Source organism: Salvelinus fontinalis, chromosome 2 (assembly GCF_029448725.1).
Source record: "Salvelinus fontinalis isolate EN_2023a chromosome 2, ASM2944872v1, whole genome shotgun sequence".
Taxonomy (NCBI): domain Eukaryota; kingdom Metazoa; phylum Chordata; class Actinopteri; order Salmoniformes; family Salmonidae; genus Salvelinus; species Salvelinus fontinalis.
Genome location: NC_074666.1, coordinates 18,583,518 through 18,606,323, shown reverse-complemented (window position 1 = coordinate 18,606,323; position 22,806 = coordinate 18,583,518). Strand labels below are relative to the sequence as shown.

The following is a 22,806-nucleotide window of genomic DNA, read 5'->3' as shown; positions in this document are numbered from 1 at the left end:
GTTGATCCATCCAGTGTTCTCCGATCACATCCATAAAGTCACCATTGGCCTCATGGTGAAATCCCTGAGCGGTTTCCTTCCTCTCTGGCAATTGAGTTAGGAAGGACGACTGTATCTTTTTAGTGACTGGGTGTAATGATACACCATCCAAAGTGTAATTAATAACTTCACCATGCTCAAAGGGATACTAAATGTCGGCCTTTTATTTTTACCCATCTACCAATAGGTGCCCTTCTTTCCTTAGCGTTGGAAAATCTCCCTGATATTTGTGGTTGAATCTGTGTTTGAAGTTCACTGCTCGACTACAGAGATGAGAGAGATGAGGTACAGAGATGAGGTAGTCATTAGAAAATCATGTTAAACACTATTATTGCACACAGAGTCCATGCAACTTATTATGTGACTTGCTGTTAGGTGACTTGCTACTCCTGAACTTATTTAGGCTTGCCATAACAAAGGGATTGAATACTTATTGACTCAATTTCAGCTTTTCTTTTTAAATTCTTTTAGAGAAAATTCTAAAAACATAATTCCACTTTCACATTATGAAGTATTGTGTGACTAACAGTCTCAATTTAATCAATGTAAAATTCAGGCTGTAACACAACAACATTTGGAAAAAGTCCAGGGGTGTGAATACTTTGTGAAGGCACTGTATTACTCTGACTTTTCCTCTCAGCTGCATGCCTGACCATGAATTTGTTCTCGAATTGTTCTCATCTATTTTCTCTCTCTGTCAGACAAATACACTCCCTTAAACAAAAAATAGAACAAATCCTTGGTTCTCCATAGAACTTTCAGATCTTGTTCCGATGAGAAATCATGCCTTGGCCAAGGCTAGAAAGACTGTAGCTGATTGACAGTTTTGCAGGAAATTGAGAAATAGATGCACTCCCTCTATCGAGAAAGAACTTAGAAAGTAGTTAGATATATCTATCTCAGACTCCGCTGGTCTACATCTACATTTTGCAAAACAGTTAATGCACTGAAGCGTGTCAGACTCTGGCATCATTACTGAGAAATATGAGATAAGTGATGCTTTTAATCAGCATTTTATCTCAACAGGCTTTTATTTGAAAGAAATGGTGGTTTAATTGACCCTTGTCAGCCAGTCGGATGCCTGCCTCTCTCCCAGCTTCTAGATGGCCCGATGGAAGTTCTGTCAACTTCTAATGAATCTTGGTTTTCATTTCAGCAACTTTCTTCTTGTGATTTGCAAGACGCCTTGCAGAAGATTGATGTAAAGAAAATCCCTGGGGCAGATTTGTCTGATGCTTTCTTGCTGCAGCTTTCTGATCCTCTGATTGCAGAATCCTTAACCCTTTGACGCGTACGATGACAATATTTGTGATCGTTGTTGAGTGGTCCCTGCAGCGTACGATCTCAAATAAGGGATTGGAACAGTAGCAACAGAACGTATGACCCAATAAACGCTTATAAACAGCATTGTTGTCTGAACAGCATCTACATCTGTTTTTGCCCTGATGGAAAATAAAGGTCTTAAACATCCTTCCTCAATTCTACCTTTTATTGTAAAAGAGAAATCGAACTTCATCGTCCAAGCAGTACACGGAACACATCCACAGCGAAACTCATTCCATAAACCAGTCTAAATAACAGGTTGCGCTGACAAAAAACTAAACTTAAGTTAGTGACCTAACAGCTAGACTAGACTGAGTTTAAATGTATTTGGCTAAGGTGTATGCAAACTTACGACTTCAACTGTATATAAATATAAGAAGGTTGTGTGTTTTGTTCGTTCAGTGTAGATAGACTATGTGTGGTGTAATTGTTATTCATTGGTTTGTTAATGCAGGACTACTCTGCAAAAGAGACCGTGGTCTCAGCATGACTCCCTGCTTAAATAAAGGTTAAGTTCATACAATCAAGATAATGTGTGTCTCAGGGTCTACCGAACGTCACCCACTATGTCAATACTGTCACCCAATATGTCAAACAAGAAGGTGGACTGCGATGTACTGTAGCACAAATATCCTTATTCTTTATTATTTTGGTCGTAATCTTGCTGTGTAACACGCATCCTATTGAACTCGCTCCAAACCCTGTAGTCTTCTGCAGCTCCAGACAGACAGAGGCACCCTGGGATGCAAGGCTGTGCTCAGAAAAACAACCCAGGGTTGGAATAGGAAAAGATGAAAAGAGAGCGAAATGGGTAGGTAGAGGGGGAGAGAGGCAGTGGCAGAACGATACAGAATTGGAGAGGGTCGCTCACTTCCTTCCTGACTTGAATAGGGATATACCTCCTAATTATCACTCCTCTCCCATTTAATCAATCCATATGTCCACACAAATACTCCTATCAGGTCTGTTAAAGGGTAATAATGTGGACTCACACCCCCCCAAGCATGTTGTCAAAGATCTGCGTTTCACAGGGCATTGACGTATCATTAGGGTAGCCATGGCAGTTTCCCACTTTCCCTTGACAGTACACTTTTGGCTCTGCGACTACATCTCCACACTAAAGTGTCATCATGGCTGCCCCACTCAGTATTTATTGGACTGTATCACACAAGTGGCTCTTTGGCGTGCTGCTACTACTACAGGCCTGGAACACAATGAGTCCCCTTACAGATAAATGATTTGTTCCATAACTTTAGCCTTGATGGCTTCAGTACAGTACGCAGCCTCACTGTGGCATATGAGTTGTGTTATTAATCCCCCAGTCAAACTGTACAACCCCATCTGGTTGGAAAATAGCCCACAATACAGGAGATGTGGGGGCTGGTGTAATGGTTTGTTTTCTCCATCTGTTACGGAGTGTAGTGTAGGTGCCCACTATTTTACCAGGGGATGTGGGAGTGTTGACAGAACTTCAGTATAAGTATTTCATTGCTATACTAGTTTGTGTATGTGTGTGTGTTTTTGTCGATGTGGGTGTGTGCTGGTGGCTCTGTTTCCAACGCTCAATGCCTTCATTGGCAGCCATGCTCTAATAGATGTGTGGTTAATCCCAGACAGATACTGTGGTGCTATCATCTACTGTACCTAGAGATGCTCTGGTGACAATATGTCTAAACGTAACGCGTTGATAGTGCTGAACTACCCACGGGGGGCCTCAGTAGGGGAGAAGAACAGTCTCTCTCGGTACAGCTCATTGGAGAACACAGATACGGTAGCTAGTAGGCCTACTTCTCAAATGGCATTTATCAATGTGAACATGTTATCTATCTTTAAGCCTAGCTTTGATTTTCATCGTAATGAGCTCTCTTTCTCAGGTGTAGGGGCTTATTTTGTAAGGATTATGAATATATTTGAATTAATGTAATTGCTTTTAGTACGCTCCAGCGACAAGATAATCAGAAGTACTTCATTTGTTTCAGTGTAACAGAGTTTTCACCTCTCCCCTGCAGTGCAGATCAAAAAAGTCGATATTTCTATTCTCCATTCCCCTTCTCCAGAAGGACATGACCCTAAATTACTTTTTTCACTGTCAGAGTTTTCACCTCCCCTCTTTTCTTCTCTCCTTTCTCCCTTTACAGAAGATACTTTGCTTAAGTGAAGCACTTTGTCTTATTGTCACAGAGTTGTCACATGAGAAGTTGTCTACTTTGTTTCAGTGTAACTGAATTGTCATCTCACCTCTCCCTCTCCAGAAGGACCTGTCCCTGAAGACCCAGGAGCGCATGGAGACCCAGAAGAACCATGAGGAGAATCAGGCGGGGCCCCCCCTGTGCAAGAAGAAGCCCCCTAAAGTCCCTAATGGATTCAGCCTGGATACCCACAAGGCCCACAACAACCACCTTAACAACCACAACAACCATAGCAACCATCACCAGCACTCTGACCAGGAGAACAACATCCCACGCCTGGCTCTTCACACCTACGGCAAGAAGAAGAACAAGAACAGCTTGCAGAAGAAACACAGGCCGGTCTGTACACGGTTTATTACGGTTTATACACTATCTCCTCCACTCAATTTATTTTCTCCTCAAGCAGCGTTTTGGGTAGCCTGGTCCCAGATCAGTTTGTACTGTCTTGCAGAGTTGGGACCAGGCTAGCGTTTGTGGTCTCAGGTTGGCATAGTGGGTGTTGTCTGCTCACTACAATGCTAGATGTCTAGTTTGATCCTCTTGAATGTCGGAGAGGAAATTTTGATGTGTGTGTTCAGTCTACAGTCTTGACATTTGCTTTTGGTCATAAGATCAGGTTGAATGATCAGACTACGTGTTTGATAAGGTTGAAGAAGGGATTGAATTCAAGCAGATAAAATATAATAGGCTCCAAGGTGTAAAGATAGCAGCTTTGTAAAAAATAAATCAATAGAAATTCCATTCCAACTGAATTAGGAGAAACTCGAATGGATTCTCTAATTGTGACTGATTAGAGGGTCTCATTGGCTTCATTTCTGATCTGATCCCAGAGATGAGTTAATTAATGTTACATTAAGGTCTGTTCCTTTTAAAACATCTGCAATTACGCAGTATTAAGGCTAGAGATTTGTGAGGAGCAGATTGCCTTATCCTTATAGAGATACACGGAACTGACTTTACCTCCTCCTCACAGCCAGACGACTGGTGCTCTATAGTACAGCTGCTCGGCTGTCTATTGATGAATGGTGTTATTATCTATAATGGGCTTTAAAACCTGCTGAACCAATAAGAGATTAGTCACTGGTGCTATTGTTAGCTGTGGTGGAGTGTGTGTGTGTGTCTGTGGGGAGGAGAATAGTGTCTTGTGTGTGTGTGTGTGTGTGTGTGTGTGTGTGTGTGTGTGTGTGTGTGTGTGTGTGTGTGTGTGTGTGTGTGTTGCACTAATGACTATTTATGGCACACTGACACTGGGGTGTCTTTCTGCCAGCAAGAGCTATCAGTTAAAGCACCACCCACTGTCCATCTACACACACACGCATGCTACACAAAACACACACACACACATGCTGCACAAAACACACGCTGTGTGTGTGAAGGTAGGAGAGCAAAGGTTGTCATCAGTCTGTGTCATCCCAGCAGGAGAGAGGTCAGTCTTCAGGAGGCTGTTAATCATGTGAGCTATACTCCCCCTGGCTTTAATGAACCCAGAGAGAAACAACACAGGGAAGTGATTACATACTGTACACACACAGATGGGTGGTATTGGGTCAGGGTGTGTGTGTTAGTCAGGGGTGCTATGACAACAACCTCTGTGACAAGTGAGAGCAGCACAAAGTGGTGTTTAGGGCCCGTGCTGAAGGACCCTCCCCACAGCTCTGGGAGCAGCCACTTATGAAGGGGACAAGAGATGCTGTTAGAGCAGGGGGCTCAGGGGAGACATGGCACCACACACTTCAAAAACAGTTAAGGTTCTTAAATGGTTCTTCCTCAGCTCTTAAAGAGGAATGGGAACACTTTAATAAGTAAAGCTAAGCAAAGAGATGTATTTAATCCATGAATACTAAATGTGCATTGAACATAGAAACATCTCTATTTTTAGGATTTTGATCTTGAACAACATTTATTAGAGGTATGGGTAGCGCCATCTTGAATTACCATAGAAATGACTGGTGCCTCATGCATCATTGGCAGTATTGAGCAAATTGTGAGTTTTAGCGCAGGGACTGAAAATGAACGCTGCCAGCAGGAGGCGTCTCACCTCCACTGGACCTGAAAGGTTTCTCACAACCTTGACATTGCACTGTTATTGAGATCAGGAAAACAACATTAAGGTAAGAAACTGTATACAATTAGTTGATATGCTGGAGATTAGCTATAATATTTACATTTTAGAGTATTTTTTCCGATTGATAAGATGAGTCTGTGATATGATTTTTTTTTATAACAAGCCGAGTAACGTAAACTCACCCCATTCCGTACAAATGTGCGTAACCGCGACATTCAAACGAGGCTGCAATGAAAACGAATGGGACTGTAGTGACTGTGTTGGCATCAAAATCCGGGGTGTGAACTACGATTCGAATCAGCGTTGATTGACATGGTAATGGACTAACAGTATTGGCGAAAGAACCCCTCTGACATCGTGACGTGTCACTACATAACGTACAGCGCGCATTTGCAACTCATTTTGTGCCATGCAGCCTCTTCTTTCCACCAGGGGTAGCCCTTCTCTCGCAGATTAAAATCATGCTTAACCATATACACTTGTAAGAAAACTTCATGATTTTTGTCTAAATTAATATAATTATTGCTAATATTAAACTAATATTTCATGACTAGGGTGCCAATTGCATTTTTTACTGTGAGCCATCATGACACTCAAAACCCGGAACAGCTGCAGTTCACTTGTGAGGCTAACGTTAGCGCAGCCCTAACCCCCTCTTCAAATTCGACACAAACCTTCAAACAGGTATGTGATGCGACATTACATAAACTCTTTACGTTTTATTCACATTTTAAAGTTGATTAGTTGAACAATTTGGGTGAAAAAACCCTGTTTTCTTCACACAACATATTTTTCCCTTTCAAGATCACTTCGTAGCCTTCGCTCCCCACCCGCCATTTTTAAAAAGACCCGACGGAGCTCATTGCCTTGTTGAATTATGCAGAGATGGGCATCATGAAGGCCTCGTCATTACTTTTGTTGGAAAGGGGAGAAATTGTGCTTTACCTTGGTATTGATATTACAGTTGATCTGGAAGTATTACGTTTTTTAGGCGCAAAAATAAGGTCAATTGTACGGACCAAGTGTAACGCTCGTCTAAGTCGTCCTCCTCATCTGACGAGGAGAGGTGAGAAGGATCGGACCAATATGCAGCGTTGGTTAAATACATAATGAATTTATTAACTACAGACGGACACGAAGAACACTTGAATAAACTACAAAATAACAAACGACGTGAACAGACCTGAACTTGAGAACAACATTTACATTTAAGTCATTTAGCAGACGCTCTTATCCAGAGCGACTTACAAGTACATACATTCATACTTTTTTGTACTGGCCCCCCGTGGGAATCGAACCCACAACCCTGGCGTTGCAAGCACCATGCTCTACCAACTGAGCCACACGGGCCACGTACGAACAGGAACGAACACATACACGAACGAAAACGAAACAGTCCCGTGTGGTGCGACATACACAGACACAGGAACAATCACCCACAAACAAACAGTGTGAACAGCCTACCTAAATATGGTTCTCAATCAGAGGAAACGTAAAACACCTGCCCCTGATTGAGAACCATATCAGGCTAATTAACCATGAACCCAACATAGCAACACATAACATAGAATGCCCACCCCAACTCACGCCCTGACCATACTAAACAAAGACAAAATAAAGGAAATCAGGTCAGGAACGTGACAGAACCCCCCCCCCCTCAAGGTGCGAACTCCGGGCGCACCACCTAAAACTTTAGGGGAGGGTCTGGGTGGGCATCTGTCCACGGTGGCGGCTCTGGCTCTGGACGTTGTCCCCACCCCACCATAGTCAATCCCCGCTTTCGCAACCTCCTCCTAATAGCCACCCTCCAAATTAACCCCACTGGATTAAGGGGCAGCACCGGACTAAGGGGCAACACCGGAATGAGGGGCAACACCGGACTGAGGGGCAACACCGGACTGAGGGGCAGCACCGGACTGAGGGGTAGCTCCGGACTGAAGGGTAGCTCCGGACTGAGGGGCAGCACCGGACTGAGGGGCAGCCCCGGACTGAGGGGCAGCACCGGACTGAGGGGCAGCACCGGACTGAGGGGCAGCTCCGGACTGTCTGACGGCTCTGGCTGCTCATGGCTTGCTGACGGCTCTGGCTGCTCATGGCTGGCTGACGGCTCTGGCTGCTCATGGCTGGTTGACGGCTCTGGCTGCTCATGGCTGGCTGACGGCTCTGGCTGTTCATGGCTGGCTGACGGCTCTGGCTGCTCATGGCTGGCTGACGGCTCGGGCTGCTCATGGCTGGCTGACGGCTCTGGCTGCTCATGGCTGGCTGACGGCTCGGGCTGCTGATGGCTGGCTGACGGCTCGGGCTGCTCATGGCTGGCTGACGGCTCGGGCTGCTCATGGCTGGCTGGCGGCTCGGGCTGCTCATGGCTGGCTGGCGGCTCTGGCTGCTCCTGTCTGGCGGGCGGCTCTGGCTGCTCCTGTCTGGCGGGCGGCTCTAGCGGCTCCTGTCTGGCGGACGGCTCTAGCGGCTCCTGTCTGGCGGACGGCTCTAGCGGCTCCTGTCTGGCGGACGGCTCTAGCGGCTCCTGTCTGGCGGACGGCTCTAGCGGCTCCTGTCTGGCGGACGGCTCTAGCGGCTCCTGTCTGGCGGACGGCTCTAGCGGCTCCTGTCTGGCGGACGGCTCTAGCGGCTCCTGTCTGGCGGACGGCTCTAGCGGCTCCTGTCTGGCGGACGGCTCTAGCGGCTCCTGTCTGGCGGACGGCTCTAGCGGCTCCTGACTGACGGACGGCTCTAGCGGCTCCTGACTGACGGACGGCTCTGAAGGCTCAGGACAGACGGGCGGCTTTGAAGGCTCAGGACAGACGGGCGGCTTTGAAGGCTCAGGACAGACGGGCGGCTTTGAAGGCCCAGGACAGACGGGCGGCTTTGAAGGCTCAGGACAGACAGGCGGCTTTGAAGGCTCAGGACAGACGGGCAGCGCAGGCGGCACTTGGCAGACGGACAGCTCAGATGGTGTTGGGCAGACGGGCAGTTCAGGCGCCGCTGGGCAGACGGCAGACTCTGGCCGGCTGAGGCGCACTGTAGGCCTGGTGCGGGGTGCCGGAACTGGAGGTACCGGGCTAAGGACACGCACCTTACGGCTAGTGCGGGGAGCAGCAACAGAACGCACAGGACTCTGGAGACGCACAGGAGGCTTGGTGCGTGGTGCCAGAACTGGTGGTACCGGGCTGGAGACACGCACCATAGGGCGAGTGCGTGGAGGAGGAACAGGGCTCTGGAGACACACTGGAAGCCTGGTGCGTGGTGTTGGCACTGGTGGTACTGGGCTGGGGCAGGGAGGTGGCGCCGGATATACCGGACCGTGCAGGCGTACTGGCTCCCTTGAGCACCGAGCCTGCCCAACCTTACCTGGTTGAATGCTCCCCGTAGCCCGACCAGTGCGGGGAGGTGGAATAACCCGCACAGGGCTGTGTTGGCGAACCGGGGACACCATGCGTAAGGCTGGTGCCATGTATGCCGGCCCGAGGAGACGCACTGGAGACCAGACGCGTTGAGCCGGCTTCATGGCACCTGGCTCAATGCTCAATCTAGCCCTGCCAGTGCGGGGAGGTGGAATAACCGGGCTAATAACGGGCTAAGCACACGTACAGGAGACACCGTGCGCTTTACCGCATAACACGCTGTCTGCCCGTACTCTTGCTCCCCATGGTTAGCACGGGGAGTTGTCGCAGGTCTCTTACCTGACTTCGCCACACTCCGTTGTAGCCCCCCCCCCCCCCCCCCAATAAATTTTTGGCCTTGACTCACAGGCTTCCAGCCTCGCTTCCGTGCTGCCTCCTCATACCACCGCCTCTCAGCTTTAGCTGCCTCCAGCTGTTCACGAGGGCGGCGATCGCTGCTGCTGCTTTTTCCCACGCTGCTTGGTCCTTGATTGGTGGGTGATTCTGTAACGCTCGTCTAAGTCGTCCTCCTCATCTGACGAGGAGAGGCGAGAAGGATCGGACCAATATGCAGCGTTGGTTGAATACATAATGAATTTATTAACCTGTCTAGGATCAGCGTGGCGCTAGCGGCCCCCCCCCCCCCCCCCCCCCCACTGAAAAACCAGTGCCGCGAAATTCAAAAAAAATATTTTTTTTAAATATTTAACTTTCACACATTAAAGTCCAATACAGCTAATGAAAGACACAGATCTTATGAATCCAGTCAACATTTCCGATTTTTAAAATGTTTTACAGGGAAGACACAATATGTAAAGATGTACATCTATTACCTAAAAACACATTAGCATAATCCACCATCTTTTATTTGTCCACCAACACCAGTAGCCATCACCAATTCGGCTAAACTAAGATATTTATAGCCCCTAACCAACAAAAAAACTCATTAGATGACAGTCTGATAACATATTTATGGTATGGGATAGGTTTTGTTAGAAAAAAGTGCATATTTCAGGTATATGGCATAGTTTACAATTGCACCCACCATCACAAATGGACTAGAATAATTACAATGAGCAACGTGTTTACCTAACTACTAATCATCAAACATTTCGTAAAAATACACAGCATACACGAATCGAAAGACACAGATCCTGTGAATACAGACAATATTTCAGATTTTCTAAGTGTCTTACAACGAAAACACAATAAATCGTTATATTAGCTTAGCACATAGCAATTAGCAGCCCAGCATTGATTCTAGCCAAAGTGAGCGATAAAAGTCAACATCGCCAAAAGATATTAATTTTTTCACTAACCTTCTCAGAATTCTTCCGATGACACTCCTGTAACATCACATTACAACATGCATATACAGTTTGATCGAAAATGTTTATATTTAGCCACCAAAATCATGGTTAGACAATGTGAAATGTAGACAAGCTGGTAAAGAAAACGTCCTTGCGCCACTTAGACAGTGATCTACTCTTATACATAAATACTCATAAACGTGACTAAAAAATATAGGGTGGACAGGGATTGATAGACAATTTAATTCTTAATACAATTGCGTTATTACATTTTTTAATTTATCCTTACTTTTCAATACAGTTTGCGCCAAGCGAAGCTACGTCAAAAAACATGGCGTCCTAAGCCACTAAAATGTTTCGACAGAAACACGATTTATCATAATAAAAATGTCCTACCTTGAGCTGTTCTTCCATCAGTATCTTGGGCAAAGGATCCTTTCTTGGGAGAAATCGTCTTTTGGTGGAAAGCTGTCCTCTTGCCATGTGGAAATGTCAACTGAGTTCGGGATGAACTGAAAAGCATGCCCAACTTTTCACATCGTTGCAAAAATAAATGTCCCAAAATCGCACTAAACGGATATAAATTGCTATAAAACGCTTTAAATTAACTACTTTATGATGTTTGTAACTCCTATAACGAGTGAAAAGATGACCGGAGAAATATAACAGGCTAAACTAACGCTTGGAACAGGAGAGGGTCGGTGTCTTCCACGCGCGTTACGCAGCTCCCAAAGAATGACTAGCTTCAGAGTTTTTTCATTTGTAGGGCCTGTGAACGCGCAATCGAGCCCGTTGGAATCGTCATCACGTAAAGGCATCCAGGGGAAGACGTAAGAAGTGTCCGTATAGTCATAGCAACGACAGTGCCCTTTTAACTGACTTCAGAAAAGTGGCCAACATTTCTCAAATCTGACTCCATGTCAGGGAAATTGCTGTAGAATGGGCTCTGTTCCACTTAGAGACAAAATTTCAACTCCTATAGAAACTATAGACTGTTTTCTATCCAATAATAATAATAATATGCATATTGTACGATCAAGGATTTTGTGGGAAGCCGTTTAAAAAATTAGCCACATTAGCATAAATAGTCTAAACAGCGCCCCCATCCCCAACAGGTTAACTAAAGACAAACACGAAGAACACTTGAATAAACTTCAAAATAACAAACGATGTGAACAGACCTGAACTTGAGAACAAAACGCACGAACAGGAAAGAACACATACACGAACGAAGACGAAACAGTCCTGTGTGGTGCGACATACACAGACACAGGAACAATCAACCACAAACAAACAGTGTGAACAGCCTACCTAAAAATTGTTCTCTAATCAGAGGAAACGTAAAACACCTGCCCCTGATTGAGAACCATATCAGGCTAATTAACCATGAACCCAACATAGAAACACATAACATAGAATGCCCACCCCAACTCACGCCCTGACCATACTAAACAAAGACAAAATAAAGGAAATCAGGTCATGAACGTGACACCAAGGCGATGTACAAAAGTGAATGAGTTTACGTTAGATAGTCAGCCAAAACAATGCAATGTACCTAGCTAGCTCGTTATCTAGCCTACTGGATTTAGCTCTTGTCTTGCCTTTTTTATGTTAATGTTAATGTCTTTGATAGTTGTAGAACATAAAATGCTTATATTGGCAATTTGAAGAGCATTTGTCATTAGGCATTATTCTGAGCTAAAATGAACTGACTCATGTTTCGATATGTAGCAAGCTAGCCAGCCAGAGGGGGCTGCTGCAGGATTGTTATTTTACACGTAAAATGTAGCTAGCTAGCTATAATCCCAATAGCTATAATTATTAGCTAGATAACTGCATAGCTAGATTTCTCATTAAGTGTAGGTTTATCTGTGATATGTCATATGATTCTGCTGGCTGTTGAAGCCTAACCCTTATGATGATAGCTATCTAGATAATTACTTTTGAAAGCTTAGCTTGGTAGTCAGCTTGGTAACTAAATCATTCAGGTCTAGCTGGTTTTGTGACTTTGCTACTTACAGGCATACTGTACATTATCATATTCTTTTGTTTATGGACTATCAGATAGGAAATTGTTACACGATTTCTCAAATGTTAGAGTGAAAAGCCGATTGATAACTACACAATAGCTACACAATTCCCTTCATTCATGATTCTCTTTTTTATTTTTCATGATTCTCTTTTTTATTGCTACTTGGTGAAGACAAGGGCGAAGAGGATGAGATTTAAATGGGGAAGCCGGAGGAAGTGTGACTGATAGATTGTCACTGGTCATTTTGCCTCTCTTGCATGCTTTTAATTTGTTTGCATTCTGACTCTTTGTGTGTTAGGCTATAGGCCTAGTGGAATGTAGTATAGCTGTCTAGATATTTTTGCAGCTATTTTGAAGTTGGACATACTAGCTATCTGTCGTGTGGATAAGTCCAGTTTTTTCCAGAGCAAAGAACTGCAGACTGCCTTGGAAGGCCATGTTTTTCACTGATGGTTGTGGCAGTAGGTGCAGGTCCCATTGTTCATAGGCTTTGGCTGCTGCTCTGATGCACCCCTGGAGGATGGGTGGAGACTCCCACCTGAACAGGTCTGACATGTATTCAGGTAGTTTGTGCTGTGCCGCCTTGAAACAGTTACTAGGGTGTTGTAATAGATCCTGTCTGTTAGTGGTTCGATTCCAGCTTTTTGCAGAAAAACCTCTGTGTGTTTCCTCCAGGAATGATCGGTCTTGATACGAGCAGCCCTGTTGATAATATGCTTTAAGATTTACCTTATTGCTCTGATGTAGGGTGGGAAGCCATACTGTTGCAAAGTAGTCCAGATGAATTGTTATCATGATGTGGTAGATCGTCAGGAGGATGTCCTTGGAGATGAAGTCCCTTGCCCTTTCCAAACCGCCAAGCCCAAACAGCAGTTTCCGTGTGACCAGGCTGGCATGTTCAGTTCGGTGTAGGTGTGGGTCCAACTTCATCCTCAGCTACTTTATGGCATTTACTTGTTCATAAGTGTTTTGCCCATCTGTTGTTGTGATACGTTTGCCTGTGTGTCTCAGCTTTTGTGGGTTCCCAAACGGCATTGCCTTGGTCTTCTGAGGGTGAGGGTGTAGGGAGGGTGTAGGGAGAGCTTGTTGTCAGCAAACCAAGCGGCAATTCATGCAGCATTTCTCCAGCACTGATGGAAGGTAATAGCAGTGGCTCAAGCACACTCCCTTGTGATACTCCATTCACAACAGGTACCTGGGCTGACAGTGTACTCTGCAATTATGATGTGAACCACTTGATTGCAGTGCTGTCAAAGCCTAGTTTCGCAAGTTTCCTCAGGAGTGTGTGGTGGTGAACAGAGTCAAAAGCTTTCTTCGGGTCAAGAAGAGTACTGCTGTGACCTCCTGGCTGTTACAAGCCGACTTGATGTCCTCCACAACCCTTTGCACTGCTGTAGGTGTGCTGTGTATCTTCCTAAAGCCGCTTTAATAGGATGTAAATAGGCTGTTGAGTGAGAAATAGTTGGCAACCTGTGTGTGCATCAGCCAACTACCAACATTGGACGGTAGTTGGCACATCCGATCTATCCCCTGACTTGTAGATTGGTGTTATATAAGTTTTTCATTGACATGGTATCTCCCCAGTTGAGATTGGCAGATTGAGGATATGAGTCAGTGGACCCACTATCATTGTGGCAGAGTCCTTTACAAGCCTAGGTGGAATATTGTCTGGCTCTGTGGCTTTCTGCTGCTTCATCTTCAGAAGTTCATTTAGGACTGTTACTTCATCAATTAGCGATAGCTCAAAATATGCTCTGTTTCTGAAACATATGGAAGTGGGTCTTTTGAGGGAGCCTGTATTTCATTAGCAAGCTTGGATGCACAAGATGCAAAGTATGCATGAAACTCTTCTGTCATTTCTAGAGTGTCCGATATATCATGTCTAGAACTTCTTTGTATTTGGCATGTTCTTTTGACTTTGCCAGTGGAATAGTTGATTATTTTCCACATTTCACAGTTGTCTGCCTTGGATTTTTGTAGAGCAGCTGAGTAGTACAGTAGTTTTTCCTTTCCTTCCTTACTTCAGCAGTTACGTTGTTTCTGAGACATCGGTATTCTTCCGAGTCTTTTTCAGCCTTTGTTTTCACCACTTTTAGCCTTTATCCGAGCAGCAGACTCAGCAGAGTCTTGATGTTGTCAGTCAAGGAGATGAAGTGACTTTTTGTTTCACTTTTCTGTGCCAGAGCGGTGAATGAAGGTTTGCGACCTGTAAGAAGATCTCTTTAAAGGCTTGCCGGGCCTCATTCACGTTGTTGCATGTAATGAATCTTTCCCATTGGGCTAACCTGAGGAATTCTATGAAAGACTGCTTGTTATAGCTTTTGCGAGATCTGTGCTGTTGTTAGAGCTCTCCCTTCTCTCTCTTTGCTGCAGGTCATCATGATGTTATGGTCAGATGGACCCCATGCTAATGAACTCCTCAGGTTGTAACGGTCAGAGTTAGATACATAGATGTTGTCAATGCATGTTTCAGACTGTTTTGTTATGCTACTGGGTTCTCTTATTACTGGTCACAGCTGATAAAGTCCCATAAGATGTACCACAGATTATTTTTTATCTGTGTGCTTCAAGAGGTCAGCGATGAATGTTGTATATAATGTGTTGGTTATGAATGTTGTATATAATGTTTTGGTTATTAATGTTGTATATAATGTGTTGGTTATGAATGTTGTATATACTGTGTTGGTTATGAATGTTGTATATAATGTGTTGGTTATGAATGTTGTATATAATGTGTTGGTTATGAATGTTGTATATACTGTGTTGGTTATGAATGTTGTATATACTGTGTTGGTTATGAATGTTGTATATAATGCTATGGTTATGAATGTTGTATATAATGTGTTGGTTATGAATGTTGTATATAATGTGTTGGTTATGAATGTTGTATATAATGTGTTGGTTATGAATGTTGTATATAATGCTATGGTTATGAATGTTGTATATAATGTGTTGGTTATGAATGTTGTATATAATGCTATGGTTATGAATGTTGTATATAATGTTAGGGTTATGAATGTTGTATATAATGTTAGGGTTATGAATGTTGTATATAATGTGTTGGTTATGAATGTTGTATATAATGTGTTGGTTATGAATGTTGTATATAATGTGTTGGTTATGAATGTTGTATATAATGTGTTGGTTATGAATGTTGTATATAATGTGTTGGTTATGAATGTTGTATATAATGTGTTGGTTATGAATGTTGTATATAATGTGTTGGTTATGAATGTTGTATATAATGTGTTGGTTATGAATGTTGTATATAATGTGTTGGTTATGAATGTTGTATATAATGTGTTGGTTATGAATGTTGTATATAATGTGTTGGTTATGAATGTTGTATATAATGCTATGGTTATGAATGTTGTATATAATGTGTTGGTTATGAATGTTGTATATAATGCTATGGTTATGAATGTTGTATATAATGTGTTGGTTATGAATGTTGTATATAATGTTAGGGTTATGAATGTTGTATATAATGTGTTGGTTATGAATGTTGTATATAATGTGTTGGTTATGAATGTTGTATATAATGTGTTGGTTATGAATGTTGTATATACTGTGTTGGTTATGAATGTTGTATATAATGTGTTGGTTATGAATGTTGTATATAATGTGTTGGTAATGAATGTTGTATATAATGTGTTGGTTATGAATGTTGTATATAATGTTAGGGTTATGAATGTTGTATATAATGTGTCGGTTATAAATGTTGTATATAATGTGTTGGTTATGAATGCTGTATATAATGTTATGGTTATGAATGTTGTATATAATGTGTCGGTTATAAATGTTGTATATAATGTGTTGGTTATGAATGTTGTATATAATGTGTCGGTTATGAATGTTGTATATAATGTGTTGGTTATGAATGTTGTATATAATGTGTTGGTTATGAATGTTGTATATAATGTGTTGGTTATGAATGTTGTATATAATGTGTCGGTTATAAATGTTGTATATAATGTGTTGGTTATGAATGTTGTATATAATGTGTTGGTTATGAATGTTGTATATACTGTGTTGGTTATGAATGTTGTATATAATGTGTTGGTTATGAATGTTGTATATAATGTGTTGGTTATGAATGTTGTATATAATGTTAGGGTTATGAATGTTGAATATAATGTGTTGGTTATGAATGTTGTATATACTGTGTTGGTTATGAATGTTGTATATAATGTGTTGGTTATGAATGTTGTATATAATGTGTTGGTTATGAATGTTGTATATACTGTGTCGGTTATGAATGTTGTATATCATGTGTTGGTTATAAATGTTGTATATAATATGTTGGTTATGAATGTTGTATATAATGTGTTGGTTATGAATGTTGTATATAATGTGTTGGTTATGAATGTTGTATATAATGTTAGGGTTATGAATGTTGAATATAATGTGTTGGTTATGAATGTTGTATATAATGTGTTGGTTATGAATGTTGTATATCATGTGTTGGTTATAAATGTTGTATATAATGTGTTGGTTATGAATGTTGTATATACTGTGTTGGTTGTGAATGTTGTATATAATGTGTTGGTTATAAATGTTGTATATAATGTTATGGTTATTAATGTTGTATATAATGTGTAGGTTATAAATGTTGTATATAATGTGTTGGTTATGAATGTTGTATATACTGTGTTGGTTTTGAATGTTGTATATACTGTGTTGGTTATGAATGTTGTATATAATGTGTTGGTTTTGAATGTTGTATATAATGTGTTGGTTATGAATGTTGTATATAATGTGTTGGTTATGAATGTTGTATATTATGTGTTGGTTATGATAGTGATGTAACTTGGACTTTTTTTTCAGGTTTGAATGAGACAATCTATTCCCCTGACCTTATTCTTTCCAAAAAGTTTTTTGTTTTAGTCATATTATATTACTTGTGTACTGTATGCCTTTCCTTATAATATGAAAGACTAAATGCCATTTGTAATATGTTTTGGTGCATATGTGTTTAATATACTATCCAGAGAAGAAAGTGTCTGATCACGGAACATCCATAGAATTCTAGAAAAATACCACTGTTCAGTTAAAGGTATTTCTATTCTTATTTCAGATTTTCAATTCTTACAAAATAAGGAAGAGTCAATAGGCTCCAAGTGTTTCTCTGTCTTCAGGAAGTTGTGTAAATGGCAGTTGCTTGGGTAAAAAGCAGTGTTTTTTCTAGACTAATTACCATTTGATTGATGTGGTGCTATTTATTGTATGTCATAACATCTGGAAAGGCTATTTCTCAGCTTTCAAAATATGTATCATGTTTTTATATATGGTTTGACTCCAACAAATTATGTTGCCGTCCTGAATTTACTGGTCTCAGTAAATTCAGGAATTCCAAAACACTCCTGCCAGTGATGCAACAATGCCAATATGGCGATTTACAGTTAACTTGTGTTCTAAAGCCTAGTGTGTCCATCCCTATTTAAAGCCAGACTCATTAAGTGTCTTGATTTTGTTTACATTTATATTTTGTTTTGTTGGGCCAACAAAAAATCCAGGCAAGATGTCATAACATGCTGTAGAGTGTAGCTTACCTGAGAGTTGTCAAGCAGCTGCTGGGCCAGCCACCCTTTGATCCATATCAACCAGTAGACCTATTCTAGTTACAACAAGCATGTTGGCTGCAGTATTATAAATCTAACAATTTACAAGTCGAGTCAACTATCGTAACAGCAGTAACATGCAATTTAATTGACATAGCTAGACAACAATATACTGTGGTGCATCAATGCCGTTATCTGCTTGATGTCGGTCTTGCAGTGCAAATACTTGTCTGGAGAAGTTGACCCTCAACAGCTAGTTAGCCTATGTTGAATTCTAAAATACATTTGCCATCCAAAGGTTCCAATAGAAAACACAACATCCAAGAGGGAAACAATTAGTAAGCTAACAACTCCAGCAAAGGTTGCAAGAAAGTATGCAAAAGTTTTTCTTTACTATACTGTAGTGGCCTACACCATCAGTTTGCACATTTAGCAATGTGTGAATCTATCGACAGCTGTTTGCTAGCCAGCTAAATCAGCTAACTAGATAGCTTGCTAACTAGTTTCACTTACCAGTAGCTCTAGATTTTGTGATTATCATTGGCACTGTCCACAGCAGCATGACCCTGGCACTAGTCGTGAGTGAGGAATCCCTGTGTTGCTGAATGAAAATCAAATCAAGTCAAATGCTATTAGCCACATGCGCCGAATACAACAGGTGTAGACCTTACAGTGAAATGCTGACTACAACAGTTGTAGGCCTTACAGTGAAATGCTGAATACAACAGGTGTAGACCGTACAGTGAAATGCTGAATACAACAGGTGTAGACCTGTTGGTTGCTTACGAGCCCCTAACCAACAGTGCAGTTTAAAAAAATATCACCCACAATTCCAGTTTTATTCAGAAAATCAAGGTAGAAACATAAAAGCAACTTTGTTGCAAACCGGTGGGGAGATCATTTAGGATCTCCGTTTAGCATCATTTAGGATCTCCATTTAGGATAATTTAGGATCTCAGCTTGTGAAGGTCACTGGACTGAGAATGAATGAATGCAAAAACTATGTCTCTGTCACTAGAAAACGCAGTCAAGGGTGGTACTGGTAACTCTAAAATTCAACTGAAAGGCACCCTGGGAAATATGCAAATAAGGCTTCAAAGAACCCATTTAAGGTTCTTCAGATAACCTAAAATGGTTCCCCTATGGCATTGCTCTGAAAAACCTTATTTGGTTCCAATTCGAACCAGCAGGGGTGAATGGCAAAGGGTGTTGGTACTGTCAACTGGATAGGATACCCTCTAGTAAATCCTCCTGCTAAAGACAGGGTCAACAGACATGAGGATGATAATGATGACAACAGTGATGATAATTATTATAAAGTTATATTTTTTAATAACCACACACTGTGTTTCTGACCCTCCCCTCAAGGAGCCAGCCAGTCTGTTTTGATTCCAGCCAAGTGAGCATTAGCATATCCCACTCAGCTCCAATAACACTCCAATCTGTCATGCTTCATGACATATGCAAATTTGGAAATATCATTGTCTCTGCCCTCTGTGGCCTCCATTGTTCTTTAAACGGAATAAAGACATTCTCCTCCTCCCAGAGTTATTCCACAGCAGAAATATGATCTTTTCACCGCTCCAAAGGCCTGTAATTAGGGGAGGGGAGAGGATATAGTTTGAAGAGGAGAGCAGAGATAGTTTTAAAAAAAGAGAGGAAAGGAAAGGAAATGAGAGGAGAGCTAGTTTAGAAAGGAATTCAATGAGAGGTGATTTTTCTTGTTTTGCCTGCTCCGCACCACACAGATTCCAGCTAGGCAATATTTTTCTATATCTGGCTGGCACGGACCCAATGTACTGAACTTCCAGATACTGTCTGGTCAGGGGGGTAAAATACAGAAATGCTTGTAACAGCTTTTGACATGTCGCTCTGTGCTGAAATAAAGAGCACAGATAAGGGGGGCATTGTCGGTGGTGAAAATGGATGGGTGCACAGCAGCAAATTTGTTGTTTCAAGTCTATGTACATAGTTTATCGCTACTGCTATTTTTCATTGTGGAACAATCGTGTTTTATAGTGACAGTGCATCTGAGTGCTGTTGTTGCAGTCTGGTAGAGTAGGCTACTGTTCAGTCTGCATAGTGAAACTTCAATCAGTTGAAACATCATCAGTTGTAATATATGTAGCTCTTTGTGAGTCCTACTTCATCAGAATCACCTTTATTCACCAAGTACATTTACACATACCCAGAATGTACTTTAGTGAGACGGTGCTGCCTGCAGTACACACTTTACAAACGGAATACAGACACAAGTCCTCATAGACATCGTACAGACTATACAATATCGGTACAGTAAACATAACACACAACTCTGGAGTATAGGCTGATTACAGAGGGAATATACAATTTATAGAGGGGATATATCTATAGAAGCATGGGGAGGGATACTGCCATGGTGAATACATACAGTGTTGTGCAGAGATGAACATAGTACAAATGCAGTATAGTGCAGATTAGTGATGCGCGGGTTGGCTTATAATTCGCAGTCCCGCGGTTATATCTGCGGAGCAGGCGGGTTTATGGTCATGAAATATTGTGTGGATAAATGGTGGGTGGGAGGCAGGCGTAAGTGTACAAAACATTAGGAACACCTTCCTAATATTGAGTTGCACCCTTTTTGCTCTCAGAACAGCCTCAGTTCGTCGGGACTTGAACTCTACAAGCTGTCAACTGTTCCGCAGGGATGCTGGGCCATGTTGACTCCAATGCTTCCCACAGTTGTGTCAAGTTGGCTGGATGTTCTTTAGGTGGTGGACCATTCTTGATACACACGGGAAACTGTTGAGTGTGAAAAACCCAGCAGCATTGCAGTTCTTGACACACTCAAACCGATGCACCTGGCACCTACTACCATACTCCGTTCAAAAACAGTTAAATCTGAATGACACACATACACAATCCATGTCTCAATTGTCTCAAGGCTTAAAAATCCTTCTTTAACCTGTCTCCCCCCTTCATCTACACTGATTGAAGTGGATTTAACAGGTTACATCAATAAGGGATCATAGCTTTCACCTGGACTCACCTGGTCAGTCTATGTCATGGAAGAGCATGATGTTTTTCCTCATGTTTTGTACACTGTGTATAGGCTACATTGAGGGTTGTATTTCATTATTTTAGGCTACCTGGCATTAGTGCGTAAGCCTAAGCTTTAGGGCCTAACTGTACACGCGCCAAATAGCTTCTGGGAAAGGCAGAAAAATGTACGTCACTCCACGGAGGTAAAAGGGACAATGTCAGAGTTTAATTCACTAAGAGAAAAGCTGTGAAATGGAGAGTTGAAAATAAAGAGAAGCGAAGGCGAGAAAAGTCATGTTTTGGAAAGATTTGGTGAAGTGGTGAAAGCAGTGCCAGCTACGTTATGTGTGATGATTGTGAGGCTCTATACAAAATTCAACAGTCACAAGACGGGGACATCAAATAGGCCTATGGCACATCAAGGGAACTGTAGCCTACTGTTTTGCTGGGTTAATTGGAAATTGGACACTGACTGTAGGTCTATAACCTCTCACATAGCCTTACTATGAACTCTTGCAGAATTAAGCATTTCTTGCTGTAAAATGGTACACCAAATGTAGGCAAAATTTTGACTCGGGAACAGGAGTGGAGAATATGATTTATTTATTTCAACATCTTGAGAGAATGTGAAGTTAGGGCCTCCACAGACGGTATCTATCTTTATCAAATCAAATCCAATTGTATTTGTCACATGCGCCGAATACAACCGGTGTAGACCTTACCATGAAATGCTTACTTACAAGCCCTTAACCAATAATACAGTTCAAGAAATAGTTAAGAAAATATTTACTAAATAAACAAAAGTCATTTTTTAAATAAAAAGTAACAATAGCGAGGCTATATACAGGGGCTACCGGTACTGAGTCAATGTGCCGGGGTACAGGTTAGTCCAGGTAATTTGTACATGTAGGTACAGTGTAAAGTGACTATGCATAGATAATAAACATTGAGTAGCAGCAGTGACCATTTTTTGGGCCTTCCCCTGACACCGCCTAGTATATACGGTGCCTTCAGAAAGTATTCAGACCCCTTGACTTTTTCCACATTTTGTTAGGTTACAGCCTAACATAATTGATTACATTTTATTTTTTCCTCTTCAATCTTCCTCGTCAATCCCCATAATGACGAAGCAAAAACAGGTTTTTATACATTTTTGCAAATGTATTACAAATAAAAAACTGAAATATTACATTTTACTTACTTCTTAGGGCTGCAATCCTGTTAACGGGATCGATATGACAACAGCCAGTGAAAGTGCAGGGCGCCAAATTCCAACAACAGAAATCTCATAATTAAAATTCCTCAAGCTTACAAGTGTTTCACACCATTTTAAAGATACACTTCTTGTTAATCCCACCACAGTGTCCGATTTCAAAAAGGCTTTACAGCGAAAGCACCAGAAACGATTATGTTAGGTCACCGCCAAATCACAGAAAAACACAGCAATTTTTCCAGCCAAAGACAGGAGTCACAAAAAGCAGAAATAGAGATAAAATGAATCACTAACCTTTGATGATCTTCATCAGATGACACTCATAGGACTTCATGTTACACAATACATATATGTTTTGTTCGATAAAGTTCATATTTATATCTAAAAACCTCAGTTTACATTGGCGCCATGTTCAGAAATGCCTCCAAAATATCCGAAGAAATTGCAGAGCCACATCAAATAACAGAAATACTCATCATAAACGTTGATGCAAGATACATGTTTTACATAGAATTAAAGATAAACTTGTTCTTAATGCAACCGCTGTGTCAGATTTCAAATAAGCTTTACGGAAAAAGCAAACCATGCAATAATCTGAAGTCGGCGCTCAGAGCCCAATCAAGACAAAAATATGTCCACCATATTGTGCAGTCAACATAAGTCAGAAATAACA

The 22,806-nt window shown here is 41.9% G+C and overlaps 1 protein-coding gene across 6 annotated transcripts in view; it reads left to right on the top strand.

Annotated features, from left to right (window-relative positions):
• Window positions 1-3,620: 3,620 nt before the first annotated feature.
• Window positions 3,621-22,806, top strand: part of LOC129813209 (autism susceptibility gene 2 protein homolog) — a 407,283-nt gene continuing 388,097 nt past the window's right edge. For all 6 annotated transcript variants that reach the window (XM_055865511.1, XM_055865494.1, XM_055865527.1 and 3 more), the window contains exon 1: window positions 3,621-3,890. In XM_055865511.1, the coding sequence (XP_055721486.1) occupies window positions 3,645-3,890 (246 nt within the window). In that variant the 5' untranslated portion in view covers window positions 3,621-3,644. The remainder of the gene's footprint in view (window positions 3,891-22,806) is intronic.